A 22,496-nucleotide genomic window follows, 5' to 3' on the forward strand; every position below is an offset into this window, starting at 1 on the left:
TTATTTTATATATAATTAATTACTGTCGAATTTCCTGTAAAATTCGTTCGTTTTTTTTCTTATATAATTTTTATTAATAAAAAACGAGGAAAAAACGAACAAACTTTCATCTTATTCTTTTATTATTATTGTTTCATCAATATTCTCAGCCAGTTTCTTAAAAGATCCGTTCGTTTTTTCGCAATATGACTTTTGTACGAATAAAACAAATGAAAAAACGAACGAACTTTTATACTCTCTCACTTAATATTATTTATTATAATTATACATTAAACGATCTAATACTATGGAATTCTTTACAAAATTCGTTCGTTCCTTGCCACCAATTGTCCAATATAATCCTTATGTAGATAAAATTAAAAACGAACGAATGTTTACCGATCTTACATTATCATTAATATTGATTGAAACGCGTGCCACAATATCACTAGATTTTCAGAAAATTTTTCCGTCCATTTGTGTTAATAAGTCAAAATGGGAGAAAGCTACAAGACTTTCTTTTACATCTAACGAAAATTTCATGAAAGGGATTGGAAGGGAAATGAATTGGAAAAAGAAGAATCGGGTAAAAGCGCGTGTAAAAATAAATGGGCAGAAATGGTGAAAATATTGAAACTAAGAGTTACTAGCTTTAATAATTTCGTCCCCCATTGTTTTCTGATCGTCGTCGTAAGTCTCACAAGCGTCGTCTATTGTCTTCTCCGCTTCCGTTTCCATTTCTTTATCATCGTTGTCTGTCTTATCAGCGCTATATTCCTCCTGCTTATCATAATTGTAAGTTTCATTATCCACAACACCCTCTGTTGCCTCCTTCGTTTCTTCATTTTCTTCGGCCGCTTTATCAACTTTATCTCTCGTCTCTCCTCCCGCGTCTTCCAGTTTCTTATCATTGTCGTGCGTCTTGGTATATTCCGTCTCCTCCTTGTCTGGCATAATCAAGTCGTAACACATAAATTCCCCATCTCGAGACTGTTCGTTGTTATAACTTGGCGTGTCGTAACATGGTGTCGCAGTAGGTGCGTAAATGTTCTCCAGTTGCTCATACTGGTCGCTACTTTGGTGACTAATCTCCGACATGCTCCCCTTACTGGCATTCTTCGGGAATAATTCATATTCATACTTCATTCTTTCCTCCTCGCGTAGTTGTTCATTTTTTTGCATATCATGTCGATCTGGTTTGTTCATAATGTCGTCGGATTGTTCGTCCTCCTTTTTCTTCTCAAACAAATAGATAGGACGCTGGAATCCTCTGAAAGGATGGGGCGGGATGTTGACAACTTCGCACTTAAAGAAGCCTATTTCGGAAGACAAGAGATACTGCGTGAAGTTCTGCGGGCGGAACTCGATGCTGCGGAAATTTTTGTAAATTCGCTCCTAGAAAAAGAACAAAAAATTTGCCTGAAAATCACAACGCGGACGATGCAAACAGAAATTGCATTTTCGCACTTACAGTGAGATTCTTCTTCTTGGTGTAGCTATTCCAGGCTTGAGGTTCCAATATTAGTACACCGCCAGGACGTAATTGCGCGTACATACGCTTAAATGATTGCTTCAGGCCAGCGTCACCAAAATTCAGGTGTATCCATTTAGTAATAGAGAGACACAGGATCGTATCGAATTGTGGTTGCTCCGCGTGCAAAAGAGCATCATCATCCAATACGTAATTACCCTGAAATTGTTTAACCTTATAGAATGTAAATACGAGATTGTGTTACGCGGAAATTAATATCCCCACAATTATAACAGATACTAAAAAGAGAGAAAGAACATTGCACGTCGTAACTATAACTATTGAAAGTGACGAAATAGGAAAAACCAGACATGATGGCTAAAAATGATCTCGAAAATGTGCAACTATTTCCGAGCACTTCATTACACAATTCAATATATATACCGATGTTATTAATATTCTGTATTCTTGTTTAAGTATTTTTGAATGAAACATAGATATTCATGTATTATAATTTTAAATATTTGATAAAAAAAAATTACATGCTTTTTAATCAACAGTCATAATGCAGAAATATTTAAATAGGATTACACAGATAGCGAATGCAATTCGAAAATACCTAAATCGGAAATGAAAAGCATTGATAATACCCCTTGTGCAACAGTTTTAAAGACTCGGGAGAAAACGATTTTTCTAATTTTTTTTTCCACGAAATTTTTCGGTTTCGATTACTTGGTGGGTGAATAATTTGTTTCCATTAAGTATATTGAAAATTTGAGTCAGAAATTGAACTGAGCTTTTCCACCTGACTCAATATATCAGAATTAATGATCATATTTGCACATCTTACTTGAACAAACGTGACATTGTAAGGAAACACCATGTCTTGTTTGTGCTTCGTGAATCCCGGAATGTCTATGGGGCCGTAGTTGATAGGCAACGACTTGGGGAAGAAATTCGCGTCCGAATCCGATACCCTCCTGTCGCTTTCCTCGTTACTCGCCGGCGATTGCACACAATTTACATAATGTTTCACGTTTTTCCGAGCAATATTGATCAGTGTCCTATCAATATCAATTCCCGTGACGCTCTTCGCTCCAAAATCTCTCGCCACGGATAAGGTGATGTGTCCAATATTACATCCGATGTCTAGAATATCCTTCTGCAGGAACAGCTCTTTACGTCCACTGAACGCTTTAAGTCGAGGATCCATCTCGTAATGAGGATTTCTGTACCCATAATACCTATTCAGGTAAAAAGAAATAATTAAACATCCGTCGCACGATCGTTATGTTTGTATGCTTAATTACAGAAAAATGAAGGCATTAATGACATGTAGTGAACATCAAAAGACCTGTTGTAGTTGCCATATTGATAGCGAGCATCTTTCTGCCTGAAGTTTGGCATTGCTTGCTGCTGATGCTTCTTCTTTTTGTCCTGGCTAGGCCTGTGCTGTGCTCGAGGCTTCCAGGCACCTGGTTGGGGAATCACAGGACTCACTATCTTATCCTTGGTGTCCTGAATTTCAAAGATAAATAGATAATTTTAATAAATGCAATATGATTAAAATATTCAAGTAAGAAATGTAATCCGTTTATTATTGTATTTCACTTTTCTAATAAATAAATATAATTAAAGTTAACGCAAATGAAATAATAATTAGATTAAAACTCATTACCTTGCGTAGTCTTTTGTCTTTGGGTTCTTCCAAACCCTTCAATCGCAGTTTATTTTTGTCTTCTCTCTCCAATTTGTTTCCTATTTTCCCTACGTTCCCCTTACTTTTATCCTTCTGAGGACTCTCCATTTTGTTTTCTGTAGAATTCTTGTCCTGCGCCGTTTCGGAATCCATCGGCTGGATCCTTTCGCCGGGGTTTTCCGTCGAACTTTCTACTATTTTACAGAGTTCTTCACCGCTCTCCTTCAAACGTTTATCTTCCATGGTTTCACTCGTGATCTCCTCTTTTGTCGAAGACGAACAGGCTCGCTTTCTTTTCTTATTTCTGCGTTTAGAAGCTTTTCTCAACGGGCAACACACACATTGTTGTTCGTATTCTTCACTGTCATATCTTAAACGTAAAGGATCCTCGATATTAGGTGGAAATACGTCTATTGTCTCTTTCTTATGCTTCGGAGTGGGAAGGGGGCTAGATTTTGGCGTCACGGCATTCATAGCACGATTCACTTCCTCATCTTGCATACTGTTCAAATTCAGAGGATCATGAATATTGCCACCTGTGAAATAATAATGAAACAAAGTGGACAAAAATCAATTAGAAATATATTATAATACGTTTGATTTGGCCTCCAATTTAGTACCGTGTCCTTCGTGAATTTGTGCACAATGCTTCGTAAACATTCTAGTTCACTTCATTACGCACAGGAACTATCTGGAAGTGTTGTTTCTTTTCCAAGATTTTTCAAGACGTTTCTTTTTCCGAAGAAATAAACGGGAACCTAGATAGATATATTTCAGTATATCGTCTGCATCGTGACTAACATAAGTACGTTAAGATGCGTCCTCATACGAGAAGTATTTTATGCAGTATATAAAAGACCATTTAATGCAAAAATGTGGAAATTCGGCGGTAATATTCCGATGTCATAAATATCGCTGCTTATTTTGCCCGAAAGAGAACGCACAGATAACCGGAATTATTGTAGTGATAAAAAGTTAACGCTTGGATTAAAATTATGGCGTAAGAAATGATAATATTTCTTAAAACAAGCATATTTCAGACATGTGTATTTCAAACTATTATAGTGGAATCACAAAGCTTACATCAAATGTTTGCACATTAAGTTTAGCATTTTTGTCTACCTAGGAATGTTCACGAAACACACGAGGTCTGTTCTGGCTGCACTAGTTCAAGAAATATCCACACTAATAGCGAATTCGGTTACTTGCACTAGTGCGCACTAAGGCCTGTTCATAGTCTGTTATTAAGTATGTTCGTTTTCGCTGCACCGCTAAACTAGTGTAATAAGTTGAAGCGAGACAAGAGGTCTGTTCGTTTTCGCTGCACCGCTGAACTAGTGCAATAAGTTGAAGTGAGAAAACATATACTTGTCTCACTTCAACTTATTGCACTAATTCAGCGATGCAGCGAAAACAAACAGGCCCAAGTATATGTTTTCTCATTTCAACTTAATGTATTAGTTCAGCAGTGCAGCGAAAACGAACAGACCTATTATATTTAATTATATTTAAGAATTATCTGAAATACATTTTCAAATATTTTGAACCAGTAATATGATATGTACAGCGTCCGTACGCATGATTTTATTAGCCAAGAAGTTTTTAAATATGTATTTAAGACACGATCTTAACTCTCACGTTGACTGCCACGGAACTTTTTACGATTCTGGTCTAAGAAGCCAATTTGATTTAATCAAGTAATGAAGCGACGAGATAACTCGTAGTTGGGCAAGTGAACAACTTACGAGATATCTCGTAGTTGGCAGTCAACGTGTTAAATATAAGAATGTACCGTAAACAAGCTTTAGTGCGCATTCAGTGCACATTAATGCAAGCTACCGAATTCGCTATAAATATGAGAAATCTCGTACGTACGTTTTATATACTTCAATGTGTGTGTAAATTTCTTGAACTAGTGTAGCTAATTCAGCTAAAAAGAATAGACCAATGGTAAACAAATCTATGAAAGACACAACATTAATCCGGAAGCCAAATCGAGTATTTTTCCCCATTGCAGATACCTAAAATATTGGTTTACATTACAATATGTATGAGAAAACATAACAATTGCTATCCACCATACGGCAGTTTTTATGTTATGGGGTCTGTTTTCTATTGCTGCACTAACTTGCACCTTTTCTCTTTCTTGAGATTTGGCGGGAAAGAGAAGTGCAGTCAGTGCAGCAATAAAAAACATAAAGTCTGTTCGTTTTCGCTGCACCGCTGAACTAGTGCAATAAGTTGAAGCGAGACAAGTATATGTTTTCTCACTTCAACTTATTGCACTAGTTCAGCGGTGCAGCGAAAATGAACAGACCTGTGGTTCCTGCACACAAGTCCGTATTCTGAACTCTCTTTTATCGATAAAAGTGCCTTAAATATGGCTTCTCAGCCAATCAGGTGGTTCCTAAGCCACTTTTAGAGGCACCTCTATCAATAAAAGAGAGTTGAGAATACGGGACATTGTGTCTATGCATGAATTAAGGCCTATGCACAATGAAAAACCACAGGCAATAGAAAATTCCGAGTCTACAATAAGTGTTTTAAGACTTAATCCTTAAGAAATTGACCGATCACAGTCGAATGTGAGGAGAATGATCGATTGTGGTTGCTTTCGAGCAAGAGACGCAGATCGACACAAGTGTAGTTATATCATCTATTATCCTTTTCTTTAAGCGCGAAAGAAGGACAAAACAATGATATAACTAGATTTGTGTCGACTTGTCTCTTGCTGCAACCTGTGATTGGTCAATTTCTTAAAGCTCAGGACTTAAAACATCTATTGTAGACTTAAAACGTGTATTCTAGACCAGGACAAATAATGGCGTTAGCACACAGAACACGGCAACGCTTGTTCGCGCGATAGCCAATCAACGTGCTGTTTTTTCATAAGAACTAAAAACTTATTAACTGCCGCGTCCTGCGGGCAGAAACCATCAGCGTACCATTTTTCCGATCAGATTTCGTCGGTAACTGCATCGGTAACTTCATCGAAACGGTCCATCGCTTGATCTGAATAAAAATAATCGGTTACATCATTTAATCGGTTTATACGATAGACATTTTTCTCAGTGCTGTCGTATGTAATTTCTCATGTAATTTCTCATGTAATTTCTCATTGTGCGTAGGCCTTTATACTTCTAGGTGCGCCCGGGTGGGGAATCGGAACACAGCCTAGCCAATAAACTTCTAGTACTTTTGTCATGAAAAAACGACAGGTCGATTAGTTTCCGCATTCTGCCGCGCGATAAGCGTTCCCGTTTTCTGCGTGCAGGAGCCATAAACACTCTTTCCGCTGAATCCAGCCATTCACCCGCACGTGCCTTTACAGCGACAAGCCGGCGCACTGCTCTGTATGTAAATGAAACACTACGTATACGCCGTAACCGCCAAACAAAGTCTCGTGTATACCGTGTTCTTAGATCTTTCCTTAATTCCGTAAACCCGGAGCTGCAATAGGTGTAGTAAGCTTTAAGCCGTAAAAAATTGATCAATCGTAATCGATTATTCCTCTCGTATTCAATTATGATCGGTCAACCTTTTACGGCCTAAAACGTAGTCTACAATGGGCAGTAAGAGTATGTTCATAAGAAATAAGAATAAGAAATTGATCAATCATATTCGAATGTAGGGAAAATAGTCGACTGTGATTGATTAATTCCTTACTCTTCCTTCATATAAACACAGTCCTACTGCCTATTCGAGACCCCGCTTTAAGCGGAACCAGAGCTTAAGCAGCTATTGTAGACTGGAACTTACAAGCCTAATGGCAAAAAATAGTGCAATCTCGTTCAGTTAAAAGAACACATCACTTGACACACGGCGATTGCACTATGAAGATTGTTTTCCAGCAGGAGACACAAATCGACACAAGTCTAGTTGTATCATTGTTTGTCCTTTCGCACTTGATAAAGAATAGGATAATAGATGACATAATTCCACTTGCGTCGATCTGTGTCTTGCTGGAAAGCAAGCGAAGTAATCAGTTAAAATGCAGCGTCAATGCTCACAGGTTTACTTTTGTTGACTCATAATCGTAAGAATTGTCACGTACCTAAGAGAAATTTCGTAGGTGGGATAAAGTTGTTGCCGTCCTTCTTACGTCGTTTATAAGGTGGGAAAAACTTTCCACTGTTATTGCTTTGCGAACGCTTTCGCCCAAACTTGAAACTTGTGAAAGAATTCCCGCCGCTTCCGCTTCCTCCTACTCCACCAATTCCTCCTCCGCGTCCGTCATCGTGTTTATTGTGCTTCTTATACGACAGATTAAACTGTTTTCTGGATTTGTTGCTGTCACTTTCCTTCTTGCTGTGTGGATGATGACTCATTTTGGTCGGTCGATCTACTTGTACGGAGGACATTTTTTTTAATCTATAAAAAGAAAACGAAAAATTCGAGATTAATCAATCTTACCATAAAGGAAATATTTTTTTCAATGGAGACATTTTTCTCTCATTAAATTTGGACGCAAACTAAAGATGGAAATTTATCGAAAAAAAAACGTATTAATCTATTATATGAGAAGGGAAACGAGATAACTAATTTAAAATGTTTAAAATTAAATCTTTACTAATTAATTAGGGATGTACAGTGCTCGACAGAAAGGTTGTGACGCTTTTTTTTATGAGTTTCATAATGCATCTCGTATCCAATAGATAAATGTATCTTCGAAGAATAACTAAGAAATAAATTCTCCTACTGGATACGGGATACGTTCTGAAATTTATCAAAGAAAAAGTATGGCAACTACTCGTATACATAATTTGTGAGTGATATACACTGAGTTTTTTCGTAAAAGCAGTACGCTCACTGAAAATGCTCAAGGAAATCTAAATTAAACAAATTGGATTATTAAATTGAAAGATACGAAAAATCTTTCAGTATTTTTAGGTTTTTTTTTTTCATCAAATAACATGTTTTTCTTCAACGAAATTACATAATTTTTATTCGAAAAAGTAATATTTTGTATAAGAATGTATCATTTTAATTAAACAATCAATGTTAAATACATAGGAATTACATTTATACATTACATTTATAGGAATTTCTATAGAAAGTCTATAGAAATTTTCCTTTGAAAGTCCTATAGCATATTAAGGAATATTTGAAACTTATTAATATTTTATCATATATCTCACATATTTTATCTTTTAATATAATAATAATTGCATTTAATTGATATTTGAACTGAATATCATATGACTATACAAACGTGTCCATTTTGGGGAAATCTCAGAAGTATCCACAAATGTATATCTTATGGGTGTCTTATAACGTTCATGGATATTCTGACATGAAATAGGCATAAAACAGATATCCATAGGATATCGTGTGCTGTTTAGGTATAAAAATTACTTAAAATTAAGTTTTTCCATTGGATGTCAACATGGTTTTCAACATGGAAGAATGTTTTTATAGATTGTTTTTTATAGATGAAAAGTGAAATTATACTTTTAATTTTATTTTTCCCGGCAATATTTTTCGCAATTAAATTAAAGTGAATAATACAAAAAATGGAATCGTGATTACCCCAATAAGATGCGGAATAAGGGATTAACGGGAAAGAATCTTTAATAATAAATATATGGGACTCGGAATGTACCTAAAAATTAAATAATTTTCATTCCCTGATATCTTTTTCTGTTTAATACGCACTTTAATTTAATTAATTTTATCAGATTTCTTTCTTCTATATTGATTTGGGGGCTAAGATTATGCTTCCATAATAATTTTCGTTAAGTCAAATGAAATTTTAATAAACATATTCAAAAATTACAAACGCAGGCCTTCGCTGATTATGTGAGTCACGGCCCTGAAGTGTACCACGAGGAGGCTGCAGCGATAAGATTTTACACCCCTTTGTTTTTTGTTTTAAATGTAAAAATATTATGAAAGTATAACCTTAGTTCCCAAGTCAATGTAGAAGAAAGAAATAAAACAATAAAACAAACTAAATTAAGATACGTATTAAACAGAGTGCATCGGGAGGATTGAAAATTACTTAATTTTTATATAAATTTAAGTACATAAAATTTGTATTCCTCGACATCGAAAGCATTAGTGACTTTTTAAATTCAATAATGCATTTTTAGCAAAGAAATAAAGCGGGTTCTTTCTGATGCAAGAATGCGCAATAGCGCGCGCGTGCCACTTATAGGACGGATACTGGCGTGCACTATTGCGCGCTATTCAAATAGTTAAGAGCCCGTTCTCTTTCTGTATACGTGGCGGAATCACCAACAGAACCTATTAAATATAATTCTTCTAATATGTTTTTAAATCCCTATATGCTTTTTTATCCTGATTAGTTAATTAAATGCTATCCATTGAGTAGGGTTTTTGAACGCAGCCTAGCGAATTCGATCACCCGCACTATACCGGATTAATGCATTCTAAAGGCCGCTATATCTAAAATATCCAAATACAATTGCATAACGTGAGCACTTTGATAATCAAATAATAAATGTATATTCTGCTAAATAATGTGATAGTGATTACGTTTACACGGCAACGTTAATCCGGTTTAGTAACAACCGTAATTAATGAACTCTTGGTATATCCTTTTAGATATACAAATGTATTCCAATTAAATGCAAGAATTCGCCAACTACGGTAGTTACTAAACCGGATTAACATTGCCGCGCAAACGTAGCCAATATTACTACTAAGTGTTTAATCGTTCAAAATGTTTCTATGCCTTTCTTATTTAAATAATCATACTTCATGTATAGCAGCCTCAGCGTGCATCAATTCGGTAATGCAGGTGCTCGAATTCTCTATGGCTGTGTTCGATTTTGCAAATCAGAGGCATCGGTTTGCTCTGGTTGCTGCAGGAAAGTCGCTTCTCTGACTAGATTGTTTTAAGCCTGTATCAGACTACGAATTGGAGATTGAGATTGAAATTTGACCAATCAGCACAAAGTTCACTAAATTTTACTAAACTCGAATTCAGTTTACTTTGTACTGATTGGCTAAATTCAAACTCAATCTCAATACCCAATCCGTAATCTAATACGGGTTTTAAGATAATCTTAAGCCAGCGGCGATGCTTGTTTTCGTGCTGGATTGCTTGCTGAATAGAAATACCAGATAGAAATACTGGATAGAAATACGTTCTGATTGATGCATTTCCAAAAAACGGATGACAATACGTCAATCAAAACGCAGTATTTCCGTCCAGCAAACAATCCAGCGCGAAAACAAACATCGTGTGCCGCTGATTTTAGAGCGAGACAAAATATACTTGTCTCACTCTAACTTGTTGCAGTTCAGCTACGCAGCTAAAAAGAACAGATATGTCTTTTACATGTTTTCGAAAATAAGGGTCCAACAAAGAAAATGATTCTAGAGGCCACTGCCATCTGTCTTGTTAAACGGTGGAGAGGGGAGACTCTATCCACCAGTTTCCAATTGTCATCCGTCGTGTTAGGACTGTAAGGTATTCTAGTCACAGATAACGGGTAGGATCCATTTCACGTTGCAAATGTTTCGAAGTGCTGTATAGATCAATCATATTTCTTCTTAAAGCGCTCTCAACGTTTGCGGTTTTAAGTGAATCGTGTTCAGAACGAAATGTTTTCAGAAAGCAATTGTTGAGTGATTATCCTCCTTGATCGAGCTATTTTTTTAGATCCGTGATAAATCTTAAAGAATTATTTGAGTGGCAGTGAGCGCACATTCAATTCATTCATTGTTGTTTCCTGAATGCAGCCAATAATAACTGTCAAAAAAGCGTTCATTGAGCTTCTCCGTTGAACATATCCAGTGTTTATCGTTTGTGTCTCAGCTGCGCTCACATTTTGTACCTACGAAGTGAAATAAATATATACGGAGGTAAAGATATAAAGAATCTCTATTTCTTTGTTCTTAATTTCTCGCATCTTTTCTCTCCCTATTTGATTATATATGTATTTCAGAGGAAAATCACAACTATGGCGTCACACGAATAATTTTCGAAGCTGTTTCAAGCGTTGAGCACAATGGTAAGTGTTAGAAATTATTTCGATTTTTAATTTTGTGTTATAAACAAAAATAAAATAATACGATAGACCGTAAATACACGTGCACGTATGCACGCATGTTCGCACGTTAGGTTAGGTTTCACCGAGTGTGGGTTATTTAAAATATGTGAAATCAAAATGAACTTAATTAACTTGATATAACTATTTGTGTTTAATATATTACATGTTATCAACGAAGTTACTTAATATTTGTTACAAAATGAACTAAACTCATTGACATCGATATTACTTAAAACCATAGAGTAAGATTAAATAAGGTTAGAATTAAGTAAATCTTGAAAGAGGCCATCATGAATCCTTTCGTCTAGCGTGAACAGTTTCAAGTTGGAAAATTTTCATTTTTTGCGAATTCACGCCAGAGGAAAAGATTCACGATCGATTCCAAGACGCAATCGAATCATAATTAAACAATATTTATCATAATTATAATTTAGATTTACCAAAATCCCGAGAAGTCTCGTTACATTTACTAATTTTTTTATACGACAATTGCACATTGTATTTAATTTTATTCTCGTATTATATATTAAATATAACTTCGTTAATGATACATACGATGCATCGAAAAAATAACGATGTCGTTATCTTCCGTCGTACAATTGCGCTGTGTAATTTTTATTACGAAAACTCGAATAAAACAATAAGAATTGTGCTTTCGCACACGGGTGTGTTTGCGCGCCAATAGCTGCTCCGTTCTTTCTTTCCCACCTATACCCTAATGCGCATGAGCACTGTGATATACGAGCTGCGGCGGCCATGGCCGATAGCGACTCGTGGCCATGTTCAGCCACGCATTTTCTTATTTCCGATTTTCCCGTCTCACCTCATCGTATCCGAATGAATTTAAGTCGATTACCTGTGACTTCCTCTGACGTTTTCCGCGAACTTCTTCCACCGGAATGGCTACGTAGCGATACCCGATGTTCTCGGGTCAGCTATCGGCTGGTGTTTGACTGGTCAACAACTACCAACGACTGCTCACTTTTCAGTTCATGATCAGCGAAGGAGAGTTGGATAGATTGAACGCGCATGCGCGGCGAAAAAGAGGGTTCCAGCAAATGCCGTTTCCTAAGCTGCGTTCAGAAACATCATCCTGAGGATAGAGTAGCGTTTACTTAACCAATCATGACAAAGAAATCTTATTTCTTTTTGTCCCGATTAGTGAATTAAATGTTACTTTACTCGCCGAGTGATGTTTCTAAACGCAGTCCTGGCGTAAAGTACGTAGCAAGGCTGGCGTCCATGGACGTTGGCGTCCCATGGCACGTATCTTCTGCGTAATGCTTATCGTACCAACGACGTAATAACATATCGTAACCTATCACATTTCTATTTGAAAAGCCCAACAAAAACGCTAAACGTCGCTATTTGTTGCTTATTTAGTTACGTGGAAAGTGTATGTCATGTTAGGGACTTCATCCTGAGACGTCTCAAAGACGTCTCAAGGATGTCCTTTAGCAGACGTCTTCTCCAAGGAACAACGACGGTCGATTATTCTTCTAATAAACGACTTGTGATTGGTCAATTTGCTTACTGCTTACGTCTTGAAACAAGCTTGCGGACAGAGGATTATTGTATAAAAGACGTCTTTATGATGTCTTAATTATCTTATTTGGAAGACTAATTGACTAATTGAATTTTTACAATCCAAGGATAATCGATTATGGGTAATTAATTAGTTCACTGTCAATGTTATTGAGTCGAGGGATTTAATGCAGCTTGTATCTGCGTCTTCCCATATTTTAATTCGGTGAAATCATGTTTGCTCATGAAACTATTTTTGGAATCTGTTTTGCGAGCGTATCTAATCTTACAGAGTCGGATGTTGCAATTAAGGCCCTAAATTTATAATAAATGAAAATACGGACTTGAGCTGCACTCCGAATGCTGCGAATAATATACGATTTGGAATGCAACACGAATTCGTATTTTCATTTATTATAAATTTCTTGGGCCTTAATTGCAAAATCCGATTCTATATAGGGTTAGGTACGTTCGCAAAAAAGACTCTAACAAATAGTCCGATGAGCAAATACGATTTATCCGAGTTAAAATATGGAAAGACGCAGATATGGAAAATGTAGTCTAACTGCGGTATTTTTCTATAATCGATATTTGCCTCCTGCCACGAGCTTTAAAGCGTCATATAATTCTTGTTTCGTTGGAAACAACGTTTCTCTTTTCCCGAAAGAAATTTTCATGTTTCAAATATATAATAACCGCATATAATCATTTTTCTGTCTTTTTTTTTTATAAAATTTATTAATAATTTATTTTATTTTTTAATCATTTATTATTGTGTCAGAGAGAATTAAAAGATGTTTTCCCTAAATGTGTATGAGCAAATTCGAACATGATTCTTAATCATGTGTAAATTAAGAAACTTTTGCATGTGCTGGAACTAATTGAATTCATAAGGTTTAGAATCTGTTCAGAGTGCTTTTTCAAGCGAATCTCTAATTACATCATATAAAGTTAAAACAAGAGCGCCGCCGGTACCGCGGAGAATATTCGAGAATGCACCCTTAAAGAAAGCTCCAGGTCCTTCGTTTTTTGTTATTTTGACCCAACAATCGAGCGTATTTTTATACAATATGTCAGTTTTACTTCGTCCCGATTGCATCATCATTCGCCTTCTGACTGTATCGAAAGGATAAGATACAATTCCAGCCAATGCTGTTACTACCTATAAAGTAATAAGATACAGAATATTTCAAAGATGAAGTAAAAAATTGTAATTGTAATTGTAAAAAAACTGTAAATTGTAATTCTATGTAAAAATATAATACTTATTGTAACATTTTTCATTCTATAACATTAAATTTTACCGCATGAAATTTATCTTTGCCGATGTATCTTTCATGTACTCGAGAAAAAATTTTTTACATATAATTATATACAGAATATGTGCGTGCGTGCGTGCGTGCGTGCGTGCGTGCGTGCGTGTGTGTGTGTGTGTGTGTGTGTGTGTGTGTGTGTGTGTGTGTGTGTGTTTTGTAAATATATAATTATATATTTTACACACACACACACACACACACACACACACACACACACACANACACACACACACACACACATATTATTTATTTATTTATTTATATCTGATTATGTGCGGAAAATTTTTTCCCAGGTATTTAAAAGGATAACAAAAAATGGAAAATATATACCTGAGCGATTGAAAAATTCACATACAATGGTGTATTTTTTGGATCGGGTAGCATATTCTTCATAGTATCGTAACATCCGAAATATGTTGCACGATATATAATGATCCCTTGCACGCTGACAATGAAACCGCGATACAGCCCAAAAAACCCATCAGATTTAACAATTTTCATTATACAGTCGTTCATGCCTTTAAATTCTCGTTTTTCGCCTTTTCCGACATCAGCGGCCAATCTAAAAGACCAGATTGTTGTCTTGTGTAAATAATATCCCAAAATGTATCAAACCTAATATATATTATATATATATGTATATATATATATATATATANTATTATTATTACTATTATATTATGTTATATATCACAAGTTTCGATATACCTGGTGCGAGCAAAATCAAGGGGATATACAAACAAGAGTGATGTTGCACCAGCCGCACCACCGGACGCTAAATTTCCAGCAAATTGTCTCCAAAATGCATCCTTCGGCACACCGCCCAAGAACACGGTTTTAAATTTGTCTTTAAACGCAAAATTGAGCGCTTGAGTTGGAAAGTATCGAATAACATTGGCGAGATTGCCTCTCCAGAAACTGAGGAATCCGGTTTCCTTAGGTATACGAACGAACGCGTCTAGCATACCTGATAAGGTTTTAACGCAAATATTAATTCGATAAAAAATCAACCGATTAATTTGTTATATTTGACATGTCCGTTACGATCATACCTTTGTACCGTTCTTCAGGTTTTATCTGTTTAGAAACATGTTGCACTTGTAGTAATAATTTCACTCTTTCCAGAGGAGCAACCGCGGTTTTCGAGACCGCTGCAGATATACCTCCCGCTAAGAAATCTACCAAGAAAGATTTGTATGCGTCCATTTTCCAGCTTCTGCATAAATGGATGAGCGCTCCGAGGAGGTAACAAACTCACGCAATTAGAATTGAAAACACACGGTTTTCGCACATTTTTTTAATTGCCACTTATACTATGTACTTGTACTATGTATATCAAAAAATTAGACATTTCTACGCTAACATCCGACGAAAAAAAAAGAACAAAGTTCAACACGGCTTATTATCAGCGCTGCCATCCACTCAAACCAGTTTTTGTTACTTTTTCTTGACAAGTCACTAAAAAATTCACTATCATTCAAAATGAGTCACTATAATCACTTTTTTTCTGTCATTAAATTGTAAAATATTTGGACGTTCTATATATATATTTCCGTCGTTTCTGTTAATAAAACTGCTTCGAATACTGAAAACGTATTTATGTTATATTATTTATGGCCTTGGTTTTTCCCTGTTATAAACTTTCAAACCATATTATGAAAATAACTCTCTATATATCAAGTTATCCAAAAATAAACCGGAGAAGGTAAAAATAATGCCCGTTTCTCCTATCATGGTTTAAATCTAATCGATGATTAACTCAACGGAATTGATCAATTGCATTGATCAGTTCAGCTAATTGGCTAATTCGATTGGTCAATTATGTTAAGTTAATCGTCGATTAGATTTAAACAATGATAGAAACGGGCGTAAGTGTTATTTTTTGCTTAAATGATCTCAGTTACTTTCAGAATTTGACAAAAAAAGTCACTTTTGCTCACGATTTTGATGTCTGAGAGATCATTTTTGTTACCTTTTCTACCAAAAAGCAGTCACTATTTTACTTTCTTGTTCTGGTGACTAAATGGCAACGCTGCCTACTATATACTCATTTGTTTTATCATCAAAACGCTCGAGATGTAGTTGTAACATTTATTTTGTATTATTGCTTTTACATAAAATTGCATATATATAATTTGTTTAAAGCTTTATTGGTCGCATATAAACTTACGTAGTCAGAGGCTTATTCGAAGGGTTACGATTCTATGATTCATACAAATAAATAGATCTCACTTGATCTTCTATCTACACGAGTAAAATATATATTCTTATTTGTCTCATATTTTATAGAGATACAGAAAATAGAACACTCGCGTAAAATCGCGTGTATCTCATTTATATATCTCAAGGGTCTTAGAAAAGATCTCTCCACATTGAATAAACGATATTAAATAAATGTTAGGAAACATGAATGTTTTTATATCTAAATACTTATTTAGTAATTATATTTGGAAGGTACACGTAGAAGTAGAATATTTGGAGAAATGGCATTCGGCACATATTGGTATAGAAGTAGTGTAGATAAATGTGGACCATTACAGTCGATTCTTCAGAGATCTGACAGAATGCACATATATATAATTTTTCTTTATTAACAGATATACGTCAAATTAATAAAATAGACTAGCATGTTACCTAAAGTTAGTTAAAATATGCTAAATAATTAGTAAAATGTTAGTCAAAAAATAGTATAAAAATAATATCACTAATAAATTGCTAACGTCGCATCACACATTTACTGCCCGAATAAGAATTAATGGAATGAACAAATAATAATAATAAATTTCTTACGCGAGTATGTCCCTTAAAAATTGTAATAAATTAGACAATTTAAAGTGATATTGACTTCCGGGGCTGAGAATAGTAACTCAATTCGAGATTATTGTTGCCTTACATACGTATGAGATACGTGTGTGATATAAATGCTATGATGTGTTATGAGGCAGCAAAAGTGTCGATTGAATTTCCTTTCTAATGTAAGAATTTCAATGCTTGACCCTTATTACAAGACAAAATATCTGAAGTAAATGTATATATATCAAAGATCCATTGAATATTTTTTGTAAGTGTGTACATTGAAGTACAACGTGTAATTAGGAAATAATTGAATCCTTTATATTGCACATTTACGCCGCATGAACCGACTGAAAGAGAACATTAACGACAAGTTAATATAATTAATAATAATTATCATTATATCATTAATTTAATTAACGGTAAATATTGCAGATTATTTATCAAAAATATCACACAAGTTCTGTTCCACGTACCTTTGCAATGTCCACGCCTGTTAAGTTCTTTACGAGTTCCGGGACACGTTGTACGATATTGAAAACTTCTTCGGTTAATTTTTCCGCACCGACGGTGCCGTTGCCACTCGATACCATCGTTATTTTTTTCGCTTGAGAAAGAGGGGCGGCGACTTCGGCAGCAACCTACAAAGCAAATCGCGCATAATCAGAATATTCCAGATTATTCTAGCATTCTTAAATATATTCTGAATATCGTAAAGGTTCAAAGTACCTTTGGAAGTGTGTCAAGCATCATATCTATCATAGCCGCGCTCTTATATTCGTTCCATGCGGCAGCTTTCTTTGCCATTTGCTCCGCTTCTGCCTTAGCTTTTGCTTCGATGGCGAAAGCCTCTGCTTCGCCGCGAATTTTAATAGCTTCAGCTTCAGCTTCGGCTTCCATGACCAAGCGTAATTTATTTGCTTCAGCCATTTTCTCTAACCTGAAACCAGATTGTTAAGTATTAGGAAGGATCGATTTTGAATCTATTTGAAGAATTTATATTAAAATTGAGGTCGTGGACTGTACATGGGGTATTCTATATTGTACGAGGTATAATATATTTTGAATAATTTGTATCAATATTCTTTTGAGACATACTATTTTTATTTTTAAATAGATTTTTTAAATAAACAGACCAATAAGAATCAAGCACAGTAGCTGGTGCAAATACATTTATTAAACTTTTATAGAGGAACAAATCCCAGTTTATAATAGATGTTTTAAGTCTTAAATCTTAAGAAATTGACCAAACATAGTCGATTATTCTCCTCACATTCGATAGTGATTGGTTAATGTTTTAAGATTTAAAACACTTATTGTAGACCGGGACTAATATACTTAACAATGAGTCCTATTACATGGCAACTTTAATCCGGTTTAATAACAATCATAGCGAGCTCTTGCATCCGATTGATATATTCTTTTAATTCTAGGAAAATATGTTCTAATTAAATGCAAAAACTCATTAAAGAGCTTTGCACATAAGAAATTTTTAGTCGTAACCGTAAAGCTGTGAAAAAATTGACCAATCACAGTTGATTACTCCCTTTGCAATCGAAGAATAATCGACTGCGATTGGTCAATTTTCTTACGGATTTACGACCAAAAATTTACGTGCAAAAGTCTTAATAGTCATTACTGAACCGGATTAACGTTGCCGTGTAACAGGACTCAGTATCGCGTCGACTTGTCAAACTTTTTCAAATACAAAAGGGAATCTCCCTTCCATGTTAAATCGACCCTTTATCAATTATTAATATTAACAATTCCCAAATTTTCACACAAACTATCAATTAATTCTGCATTAATTAATTCTCTTGAATGTTGTATTCTTCGATTTTTCCAGCTGTTCTCTCAGATTTAAAAAAGTATACCTGTACTTCTCTGCATCAGCAGGGCGACGTACGGTCGCATCTAATTCTCTCTCACGTCTTAGCATTTCCTGTTCCTGTACAGCGATTTCTTGGCTGCGTTCTACCACTTTCACCTGCATCTGTTCCTCCATGATCCTTTGCTTGGTTTTCGCTGCTTGCAGTTCAAAGGCCATTTCTGCCTCAGCTTTCTACAATCGACGTCTTTATATATGAAGCTACTTGCAAAACGAACCGCAACAAGGTAGAAATGCCTGCTCACTTTAGTTTGGACTTCGACGTCGTAAGCAGCTTTTTTCAATTCGAAGTCACGTTGCGCTTTCGCGATCTCCGTGTCGTTCAAGAAGCGTGCAGCCATCCTTTGTTCCTCGGCAATGGCTTCTCTGATTTGCGCATCTCTACGAGCCTCGGCCTCACCTATCCTAGCGTCTCTCTTTACCTCAGCTGTACGTGCCATACCAAGCGCTTGCAAATAGCCCTACAAATAATATGTTCTCTCGTGAAATTACTACAACAAAAATGATCTGTGCCAAAAACACAATAGAATGTAACATTAATTTCAGCGGTTGAGTAAGCCTGAGTGACATAAAGGCGAACATATATGTAAGTACATACGATGTATACTTAGTAAATAAAGTATTGCGAGTGTGTATAATTGTGCTATTTGCAAAAAGCGTTGAAAATATATCATAAAAATTTTTTTCTTTTCTGGTACTTAGAGAATTTGCGGTAATAATAACATCAGAAGAGATAGCAGTGTGCTGAGAGACATTAGGTAGTAGTATAGTGAAACAAAATTTGAACGTACCTTTGCCCCCTGCAAGTAGCAAAACAAAAAGGTATTCAATATTTAAAATGTACTCTACGTATGTAGATCTAGCTACATCAACTCATAACTTATATAAATCTAATAACAAATATGATATTTAATCGTTTAAAGGGGGTCTTCTGAATATATTATTTTGCATTTGTATGTTGTGGCAACCCTTACCATGTGTACATTAATAATGTACTCGGGTATAACGCATCTTCACTAATCAATTATGATTTGCAGATACATATGATTGTACGTTAAGTTTGCGCACATATTGATATTATATTTCCAAATAAAAAATTCTGAATATTTATACTTGGGTTATATACTTTTGTAATTTACAGTTGTGTGTCTTTTGATTTTAATAACTCGTTTTCATAATAACGCCGTACTTACTTCCTCGTCACGAATATCTTTCAATGTGTACGACACGACAGTAATGCCCATATTAACTAGATCGCTGCTTGCAACTTCAAAGACCTCTTTACTAAATTTCTTACGATCTTTATAAATCTCCTGCAATAAAAGAATCAAATGAAGTCCAGTTTCCAACTAGTTTTTGATAATTAAGATAATTTAACTGCCTAGCTATATATGTTTGTCGATGGAAATTTGATGGAAGGAAATACTGCAATTTCTTATGCAATTAATTATGCTGCTGTAAAGATATATGTTTACCTCTACTGTCATACTGCCCATTATAGCTCGTTGATGTCCTTCTAAAGTAACAAGGGCTATGTTATGTATTTCTTCTTCAGATTTCCCAAGGAATTGTTCACATGCGGTAGAAAGCATTTCTTCATTTTGTCCTTGAATTTTTACCTAATGTAGACACAATATATAAGTGATGACGAGATACTTATTGACATTACTCTCTAAAATATTTTGTGTAATCTTTCATCACATATATATTTATTTATATACCGATAATAAATAACTAATTTATATTATTACCTTTCTAAGTAAGATTATAAGTCTAATCCATATTACATATATACATTGTAATATTATTGTATATATTCCAAATAGCACAACATCGCATGGAATATGTTCAGGATGTTCTGAGAAGTGTCTTAAGATATCCTGAACATATCCAGGATGGTTTTAGACTGTTTTGTATCCAACCAGGATGTAACAGAGCTATTAGATATATAACATGTATATATCGTATGAAATATAAAAGATAACTTTTTAATTACCTGTGCTATACCTGTGACAGATATTGGTACTCCTTGACAGGTATATACCGTTGGACTTTCGACTTGTAAAGTCATTGTGTTCAAAGAAATTCTATAAAAATAAAACATACATGACATCCATCAATCTGTACCATCCATCGACTAATAACTCTTATATAATGCTTACTTTTGTACTTGTTGCACAATAGGCCACACAAATACCCGGCCTCCAGGTACTAAAAGTGGTTTGCTGTAACAGCATCCTTGGGAAAAAAGTTTATATAAAATAGTGTGCAAGTATGAATGTAAAATAGCTGGAGAAGTTGTATGAATACAACAGAATGAGATTAATAATAATAAGAAATACTTGTGAATGAAGAAAATTTGTGTGAATGGTAAATAAGTTATATATATTTCATGTAAGCAATGAACATAATATCTGATTATATATTTCGGCAGTAGCAGATATTATCAGAATGATCTAATAATAGGTGCGGCTCTTCCTTATTGATTTAACATGTTTCTAGTTCCCCACCACGGTGTTTCATCAAATCAATTATCTGACAAGCAAGAACGCTCCTCCCATTTTTTTTACGATGATTAAATCGGCACGCGAACATACCGAAAGAAACAAAATATTGCACGAGGTGCTGTTTTTTGTTTGATTACCTGAAACGACCAGAGCTTCGTTCGGGCCGCAAGTAACGAAACCACAACTCATGATTACGCGTCAATCTGAAGACGACGGCGAACGTAATCCCGGGACAAACGATTTGATGTCGATATCGCCGACACTACAATTATTTCATGTATCATAGGATCATACGTATCAGATAACTTACGGTGGGTTTACACTACGTTCCTTGGACACACGACGTTTCTATATCCAATAGGAGAATATGTCTTCTAGGGACCCTACGATCTATAATAATTTCGCAATGCGCGGCTCTATTCATTTTGATTGGCCGGGTTTTGTATTTTGTACTCGATCTCAGCAATAGAAGCGATTTTAGCTCCCACATTAACCTCTTCTGCTGCAACTTTGCTTAAATATTGTTTTTATATTATTAGAGAAATATGGGTAGTGATGAAGAAACGTCCAAAAATATCCAGTTTAAAAAGAGAAATAGAAAACCATTAAGGAAACGTGAAGTTCTCTCAGATGATGATGACAGCGAGAATGAGAAAACATCACTTAGGTATATATATATTAGACGTATCTCTTTATTGGAAAAGTATTATTAATCATTTATGGTGCATACGATTGTAAGGAGAATTATTTTAGAGAGAAGGTCGAAGAAATGAAAATCGTTCAAAAACTTCGTGAAAGGCCGACAGGTATCAATGTTGTTGGCTTAGCTCTTGGAGAAAATGTTGCATCCGATGTAATAATGGTAAGATGTCTAGTACGATTAGAATGTAGAAAATAATGTGAAAAAAATATGACAACACGTGGTTTATTTAGTCAGATCCATTTAACATGAAAACTGGAGGGATGGTAAATATGGCTGTGTTAAAGAATACAAAACATAGACCAAATGATGCTTACGACACTGGTATCGGAACACAATTTAATGCAGAAACCAATAAACGTGACGAAGATGAGGAAATGTATGTGTATAAATATAAATATACTTTTGTATTACTTATTGCTGTCACTTGATAAAAAAGAATACATGTATTACAAAATAATATAGATATTAATCTTTTTTAGGGTCAAATATATAGAAGAAGAGTTATCAAAACGTAAAAGCAAGAATAATAATGACGTAGTTAATGGTACAAATAATGAAAAAGGTTCATATTGTTCGCCTGAAGAGGCAGCATTAC

General features: G+C 35.1%; 4 protein-coding genes across 5 annotated transcripts; 1 reads left to right on the forward strand and 3 right to left on the reverse strand.

Annotated features, from left to right (window-relative positions):
* Positions 1–59: 59 nt before the first annotated feature.
* On the reverse strand, positions 60–12,156 carry LOC106740980 (7SK snRNA methylphosphate capping enzyme-like). Its single transcript, XM_014612524.1, has 7 exons — positions 12,027–12,156; positions 7,204–7,520; positions 3,129–3,685; positions 2,805–2,968; positions 2,301–2,694; positions 1,451–1,669; positions 60–1,374 (listed from the first exon to the last, which is right to left on the reverse strand). Exons 2-7 carry the CDS (start codon positions 7,508–7,510, stop codon positions 616–618), a joined length of 2,400 nt encoding a protein of 799 aa, XP_014468010.1. The 5' UTR covers positions 7,511–7,520; positions 12,027–12,156; the 3' UTR covers positions 60–615.
* A 1,445-nt stretch (positions 12,157–13,601) lies between these two features.
* On the reverse strand, positions 13,602–15,559 carry LOC106740907 (ADP,ATP carrier protein-like). Its single transcript, XM_014612371.1, has 4 exons — positions 15,063–15,559; positions 14,719–14,977; positions 14,341–14,572; positions 13,602–13,856 (listed from the first exon to the last, which is right to left on the reverse strand). Exons 1-4 carry the CDS (start codon positions 15,214–15,216, stop codon positions 13,602–13,604), a joined length of 900 nt encoding a protein of 299 aa, XP_014467857.1. The 5' UTR covers positions 15,217–15,559.
* Positions 15,560–16,087: 528 nt separating this feature from the next.
* On the reverse strand, positions 16,088–21,480 carry LOC106740981 (flotillin-1). 2 transcript variants are annotated; one of them, XM_014612525.1, is made up of 11 exons: positions 21,336–21,480; positions 20,854–20,929; positions 20,688–20,778; positions 20,167–20,310; positions 19,885–20,004; positions 19,483–19,491; positions 18,937–19,152; positions 18,678–18,865; positions 17,533–17,743; positions 17,280–17,444; positions 16,088–17,153 (listed from the first exon to the last, which is right to left on the reverse strand). In XM_014612525.1, exons 1-11 carry the CDS (start codon positions 21,385–21,387, stop codon positions 17,136–17,138), a joined length of 1,290 nt encoding a protein of 429 aa, XP_014468011.1. In that variant the 5' UTR covers positions 21,388–21,480; the 3' UTR covers positions 16,088–17,135. The 2 variants fall into 2 exon arrangements, with proteins under 2 accessions (XP_014468011.1, XP_014468012.1); XM_014612526.1 differs by lacking the exon at positions 19,483–19,491 and having other exon boundaries at positions 21,336–21,479.
* A 158-nt stretch (positions 21,481–21,638) lies between these two features.
* Positions 21,639–22,492, forward strand: LOC106740908 (uncharacterized protein C9orf78; the record flags this gene model as incomplete). Its single annotated transcript, XM_014612372.1, has 4 exons — positions 21,639–21,865; positions 21,952–22,060; positions 22,132–22,277; positions 22,381–22,492. Coding segments are annotated over exons 1-4 (489 nt in total), but the record flags the coding sequence as incomplete, so codon positions are not given.
* Positions 22,493–22,496: the final 4 nt, after the last annotated feature.

Source organism: Dinoponera quadriceps, unplaced genomic scaffold (assembly GCF_001313825.1).
Source record: "Dinoponera quadriceps isolate SergipeBrazil2010 unplaced genomic scaffold, ASM131382v1 scaffold397, whole genome shotgun sequence".
NCBI classification, from domain to species: Eukaryota; Metazoa; Arthropoda; class Insecta; order Hymenoptera; family Formicidae; genus Dinoponera; species Dinoponera quadriceps.